This window comes from Pelobates fuscus, chromosome 2 (assembly GCF_036172605.1).
Source record: "Pelobates fuscus isolate aPelFus1 chromosome 2, aPelFus1.pri, whole genome shotgun sequence".
Lineage (NCBI taxonomy): Eukaryota > Metazoa > Chordata > Amphibia > Anura > Pelobatidae > Pelobates > Pelobates fuscus.
Window position 1 is genome coordinate 70,969,040 of NC_086318.1, and position 7,416 is coordinate 70,976,455.

The window sequence follows — 7,416 nt, forward strand, 5'->3', positions numbered from 1 at the left end:
ATTGTGTGTAAAAGTCTGTGATTGTTTGCATGTGTGTCTGTGATTTTGTGGGTATATGTGTGGTTATGTGTGCATATGTATATACATGTGCATGTGTTTAGTAGATAGCTCCCTAAGTCGGTATCCTTAAAGATGGCAATCTCACATAAGGATAACAAATAAGAGAGTTATCTACTAAACAAATTTAAGAAAAAAGCATTAGACATTTTATTATATAAATTATTCTATTATAGATTTTAATTGTATTATAGATTTTATGTGCAGCCCAAAACAATTCCACTACGCTCAATGCGGCCCAGGGAAGCCAGAAGGTTGGACACCCATGATGTAGTTGATTGAAAAGGGCTATGAGTTTTGTGGGTTCAAAATAATAAGAAGTACTTTTGTTAAGTTATTAGTAAGCATAATATAACAATACTTCCACTATAAAAATATACATATATGTAATAACAGCTATAGCTTCCACAAATATGTTTAGTAATGACTAGAAACACTGGCATGTATTATTTATATGGTGAATTACCAATAACAGATTTATCAGGTATTATGCTCAATTTTTATTATGAGCTAATGGTTTGTTTTTTTCTTCTCCACAGTGTCAGCTACATTAACAGTACATTGCAACAATGTTGAAAATCCAAAAGATCCTGCTCTTGTACATTGTAATAACAGCTGTAGTACTTGACATTGCTATCAATAAACAAAGTGGCATCCAATTAATGTACTCATATATGAGAAATTATACAGGTTTAGATCCTTTAGGACCAGAGGATGTCTTAAGAAGCGGCAATGGTATCATATTTCTGGAGACGAGTAACAGGACAGAGCTACCCTCCTTAATACTATGTGCAATAGAGTCGGCTGCTCGTGTATATCATGATAGGCCAATAGTTTTCTTCCTTAAAGAATTGTCTGAAATAAACTCTGTCAAAGATGAGAGGATAACACGGAGGAGATACCCAACACTCTCAGCTTTTCGAAATATCTATTTCTTCCCTTTAAAACCTGAAGAAATATTTAAGGACACACCCCTTCTCCATTGGTATCAAAACGTAAGTAAACTATTGAAAACATTAATGAACTTTGTCAAAACTAATAATTCTTAAACTTCTCATATAGAATCACAAATATATTTGCAGTGGAAATGATAATTTTACCTATATGTACCTAGCAGCTGTATGTTTGTTTGTTTTTTAAACAAAATTAAAATATACGTTATTTAATATTTATACCATCAGAGATCAGACACCAGAGAGGCCAACTTTCAACATTATTCAGGGAGTTGATCATCTCCCCAACTTTATCACTGCTAATGAAAATCCCTAAATAATTTAGTTAATATAGTTGATCGTTTTACTTACAACACACCAAAGAAGTTTCTGTAGAAACCTTATGGAATTTGCAAATGATTTATCCGGTATCTTAGTTTTTTTTCCATTTAACCTCGATCAGGTAGACTGGGGAGGAGGGATTATTAAGTAAAAGTGCCGCCCATCATTCATGAGCTGGCATTTAAAAGGAGAGTTCAGTAAGCACTACTATATGCATTGATAAAGTCACACTTGTTGCGAAACCCGTTTGGTGTTCTACACCTGTGAAGTTTCATAGACTTTTGTCTATTAGTTTTATGAGTTCTAGACTTGAAAATTAATTTTGGGCCGTACTGCAATTCATCCGAATTTGGGGAGATTAAGTGTTCATCCAAATTCCTAAACTCCAAGCTGAAATGTAGCTAATCATGAACCAAACAAGCCACAAAATACCAAACATGTTTATGTTTTGTGATTCAGAATTCTGTGTCAGTCCCAAAATTCTGGCAACCAAACCAACTTATGGCCTAAATTCAAGCATCCCAAATCTTTCTTTTTTTGTTTTTAACCCCTTAAGGACACATGACATGTGTGACATGTCATCATTCCCTTTTATTTCAGAAGTTTGGTCCTTAAGGGGTTAAACTGGCAAATATTCCTATTGATTATGTCCTAGGGTCAAGGTTGCAGAAACCAGATTCATTATTGTACAGCATACAGAAATATAAATGGGGAAATGCATTGAGTCTTTTGAAAACCAAACCTTGATTTAGAACAATTGATAACACTTTAATCTAATGAAAATGTATTTCATAATTTTAATAGAAATTTCTAAACTTAAATTCTTCATACAAAAGGCAGGGAACATACCATTAAGAATGAAAAAGTTAATATAGATTTTAAAAATATCTCAAGATAACATAATTTTATTGTTATAATATTATATTGTTATTTAAGATTTTTCATGGTTTTACTGATGTTAAAATTACTTATTCATTTTACTTAGTAACTTCAATTTCTAATTGCAGATTAATCCTAAACAGGAGCCATACTTGGTAAACAACTACGCAAATGGCTGTAGATTGGCCCTTATTTGGAAATATGGTGGCATTTATATGGACACAGATATGATTTCCATTCAACCCATTGCACATTTCAACTTCCTGACAGCGCAGAGTCCAGAACTATCAAACAATGCTGTTTTTGGACTATCCTCACATCATTATTTCACTTGGAATGCTATGGAGGATTTTGCTGAGAACTATAACGGAAGCTTGTGGGGAAATCAAGGTCCCCACCTCTTTACACGTGTTTTGGAGAAATTTTGCAACATATCTAATTATGAAGGTGTAGAAGATGTCATATGTGGAGATATCTCCTATTTACACCCGCAAAGCTACTATCCTTTTTCATTTGGATCTTGGAGAAAATACTATGAGACATGGGATGAGTTTCCATCCTTCAATGACAGTTATGCTTTGCATATCTGGAATAAAATGAATGAAGAACATAACACTATGGTTCCTGGGAGTAAAACATTAATAGAACATTTATACCAAAAGCACTGTCCAACCACTTATGAAACACTTGCAAGAAATGAGAATATTTATATATAGACATATGGATCTCCCTACTACTGTTCTCCAAATTATTTACAACCACAAGCATATTACTTGTGGTTTGTTCATTTTACATATCAGCATTCTATTTCTGTAACTAATTTCTTTGACACATCCCCGCGAACTGTTCGGGACATCTCTAGTCACATCCAATCAGCCACCTCCTTATTGATATTTTATGTCCTGCACCCATCTTTTTACAAATGATCCTCAGCTTTATCTCCCTCCTAAACTCATTTGACCTTGTTGATAATACACATTTTAATTGATTTATAATTTTGATAATAATATGGACTACTGATTATAATGCATGTGCTTTTTTGAGGATTGTATCATTAATACGCTTTGTGATTACTGTACTATTGCTGAGCTACGACTCTTGCTAAGATGTCAAAGAAACAATTCATGCAAAACAATGAGCAGGTTTCTTGGTTATGTTAGCATTGGAATTTTCAAACCCTTGTTGCATAAAATAATGCAGCCTCCCTGTGTGTTTTGTTATGCATTAATCTTTTCAAGCACATCATCTTTTATACCTATGCTCTGTGGAAGCAATTCATCCTTTTTTGTCAGCAGTAATGCTCATCCGACTTAAGATAATGCTCAATTTGAATGTCTGAAACCAGCTAAGAATGTGACTTTTAAGATATCCAGCACTTACATATGAGGATTTGCTTGACACATGTGGACTATTGCACATAAATGTTTTCAAAGTAATAGAGGAGAGATAATTAATGAGGATGTGGATTTTTTAAGTTGTATTTAACATAATCTTACCGCCTTTAGCATTGTAAAATACAAACTAAAAATGCAAAAAAAAACACAATGCTATTAATTTATTCTGTAGTGATAACCAAGTGTATACAATGTTCCTATTTTATTTATAAACAGAAAATCTATTTAAATACAAAATAAAAAAAATTCTGCACTCAAACTCCCATCCCTCCTGGGCGGCAGCAAAGACCATAGTACACATCAGCCCCAGTACATACAGTAAAAACCAAAGAAAAAAGTTACCTGCGCTCTCTTCCAAATCCCTATGTATATTTAAACAAATGGAGGTTATTTAGTCTAAATAACCTCCATTTGTTTAAATATACATAGGGATTTGGGAGAGAGTACATGTCACTTTTTTCTTTAGAAAATTAATTTACTCAAGCTGCAAGTAGGGATCTAAAAGGAGGGTAAAAATAGTTTTATCCAAGATACAATATTCTCCTGCAGCTGTTTTTAATCAGTGTACATCTGCTAGGCAGATGTCATCATTAGATTGAGGATGAACTACCTTAATGTCCTAATGTTCATATTAGTGAAATATGGATATTAACAGTAGTGGAACTACCAGGGTTGCAAACTACAACTGGCCTGGAGTTTCGTCTTTAAGGGAGAGGCTCAGCCGAGATGAAAAGTGCAGGGAGGGCAGCAGTTGGTAAATAACTTTAATTAGTTTGCTCACCTGCTGCTGCCCTGCACAGAATTCAGTCCCTGCTCCACTCCTCCCCTGGTTTTCCGGTGTTAATATGTGATGCTCTGAAACCCTTCTGGTAACCATCATATCCTCTCCCTCATAACTCCTGTACTCAGTGAGTCAGAGTGCAGCTGAAGGCATTCCCAGAATGCACTCTGACTCAACTTTGAGCACAGGAAATTGGAGGGAGAGGATATGATAGAGGGTTACCGGGAAGGGTGAAGCGTTTTTACAGATCATCAACCGGACCGCTAGGGCTAAGAGCCAGCAGTAGCACTGGACCACCAGGCAAGGAAGTGCCATGGGGTCCTGCCGCATGAGGGATGGAGGCAGGCTCCTTTGTAGCCATACCCCGGGGTCCAAGGGGAGGCAGTTAAAATGCTACAAGACCACAGGAGAGAGAGCTGGACTGAAACAGAGGGTAAGTGTGTCTATGTGTGTCAGTGTATGCATCTGTACATGCGTGTGAGCGTGTGTCAGTCTATAACTGTGAGTATGTTAGTGTTTGTATGTCAGTGTATGCATCTGTGTTTCTGTGTGTGTCAGTGTATGTATCTGTGCATGTTTGTCAGTATATGCAACTGTGCCTGTGTGTCAATGTTTGTATGTGCCAGTGTATGTGTCTGTACATGTATCAGTGTTTGTGGATCTGTGTGTGTGTGTGTGTATCTGTGTATGTTAGTCAATGTAATTATGTATGTGTGTCATTCGGTGTGTGTGTGTGTGTGTGTGTGTGTGTATCTCTCAGAGTGAATCTGTGTGTATATTCATCTGTTGGCATCATTTAGTAGCAGTGTATAAATGTTTCTATGTATTGAAATACCCCTGTATGTGTGTGTGTGTGTGGCAGTGCATATGTATTTGTGAATACACATTTGCATGCAATCACAAGTATTATACACAAACACATCTCTGCATTCAAACACCAATACTGCTCAAAATAGCAGTTCTGCATTCAAATGCCAACACTACACACAAACACACCTCTGCATTATTATTATTATTATTATTATTATTATTTGTATAGCTCAAACAAATTACGCAGCGCTTTACAGTGGGTGGACTAACAAACATATAATTGTAACCTGACAAGATGGACACTCAGGAACAGAGGGGCTGATGGCCCTGCTCAATAAGCTTACATGCTAGAGGGAGTGGGGTAAAGTGATACAAAAGGTAAGGATAGTATTAAAGAAGTAGATTAGTATAATAGTATTCAATGAAGACTAGAGTGTGTTTTTTGTGGGGGGTTTTTTTGCAGGAGAGGAATCAGTTGGATACATTTTTGTGAACATCCCAACATTACAGACAAACACACCCCTGCATTCATACACTAACACTACATAAAACATATTGCATTCAAACAACACTACACCCCCCCTGCATTTAAATGCCTTCACTACACACAAACAGACCCCCTGCATTCAAACATCAGCATTATACAAAAACGTTCACACAAGTATACTCCATACAAAAGAGATACTGCATAATAAAGAACACTGCAGGTAAATAACAGATCCACAGCTGGCAATGCATCATAGGGTTCATACTGGCACTGAAGAGAATCTACATTTTAGCTACCTCTGCCCTATAGACGATGGAGGGGGGGCATTAACAGATTCTGGCACCAGAGGTTTCCAGTTACACATCTGGTTATTAAGTGCACAATGTGATGAAAAATATATGATGTAAGTAATTTAAATGATTATCAAGCAATATCAGTATATAAGCTAGTTAGGTAATGACATATTCATTGTCATACTGGTATGATAGACATACATATCACATCTGAGTAATTAAGCGCATGTAACTGGCCCTATTTAAAAGATAGCGCCACTGAGCCTCAGTGATGGATTAGTGCTTTAGACAAGCTGTCAGTTTAAGCCCGCTTCATTTTTTACATAGGCATGGTTAATGGAGGCAAAGCAGATTCATGGTACTGGGGCCCCAGATTAACCCATTGAAGCTAGACAGTTGCCTATCGCTATTGTATGGTTAATCTTTCTCTACTTTGATTGCATATAGAAAGAAGTGCTTATTAAATATCTTGTTATAACTTTATTGGTAGATTACTGGGATGAGTTATCAACTGAAAATTGAGAAGAGTCAGAATAAGTGACAGAAGTCTTTTTCCCATTTGCCCATATCTGAAGGAAGTGAAGTGTGATTAAGGAAGGGAGTGTTTCATAGAAAGTAAATGCTCTTTGTAAGTAATACAGATGTTGCAGTAATATAGATTACATATACAATTTGGTTAAAATTATAGATTTGTAGCGGAGCGCTAGTCCTAACAGGGACTCTCCTCCGCTGGTTACTCCAACATACATTCAGGAACAAGTAGAATACTCCAAGGGAACAGCCAAACACAGTAAAGTAATTCAGGAATATTCCACCACCTCCCCAGCAACTGGACAACACTCAACTCTGAGGGTATAACTGATTTTAATGAAGCCACACATAGTCTTTAAGGTGAATCCCCGTGCAAGGGGTTTCCAAATGCACATTCCAGGGGCATGTCAAAATACACAACATAATTACATTAACTCTCAGGTCCAATACATGTACAATATGAATCACCCCAAAACATACATTTCCCACAAGGTATCCCCTTAAGTCCTATATACCCGGATAGCCTGGGTCTGAGTGCCCAACATATCTGAAAAGTGCTCAGATCCCACAAACGCAGCCAAAACGCCACCAGGGTATAGTTTAGACTGTTAGCACACTAGGCGCCTGCTCAAAAAGGTTCCATGAAATTAGGCTGTGCAGTCGGTCTCTTTCGGTAGTATTAAATATACAAAACACCAAGCATTCATTTTTTGTGCAAACATTCTGGGTACCTGGTTCGGGACTTTGCTCCCCCAAACACCACTCTGTTCGTTTGAATCCCCACGAACATAATGGAGGATGGAAGTCCCAGCGGAGTTCGCGCTGTCGAGTGTCCGATTTTAGTTCCATGCACTCGACAACCAAACACTGCTGTTCGCGATTAAAGATGGCCGCCGCCACGTGTTCGCAC

The 7,416-nt window shown here is 37.0% G+C and overlaps 1 protein-coding gene across 1 annotated transcript; it reads left to right on the plus strand.

Annotated features, from left to right (window-relative positions):
• Window positions 1-626: 626 nt before the first annotated feature.
• On the plus strand, window positions 627-2,926 carry LOC134586152 (alpha-1,4-N-acetylglucosaminyltransferase-like). The gene is made up of 2 exons (XM_063441659.1): window positions 627-1,052; window positions 2,339-2,926. The coding sequence occupies exons 1-2, from the start codon at window positions 627-629 to the stop codon at window positions 2,924-2,926; spliced, it is 1,014 nt and encodes a 337-aa protein (XP_063297729.1).
• The last annotated feature ends 4,490 nt before the right edge of the window (window positions 2,927-7,416 follow it).

What these genes read in the sequence shown, in the direction of transcription:
- LOC134586152 (XM_063441659.1), top strand. Translation starts at nt 627, where the DNA reads ATGTTGAAAATCCAAAAGATCCTGCTCTTGTACATTGTAATAACAGCT. An exon ending in TTCTCCATTGGTATCAAAAC is followed by an intron (nt 1,053 to 2,338) that starts GTAAGTAAACTA and finishes TTCTAATTGCAG; the next exon opens with ATTAATCCTAAACAGGAGCC.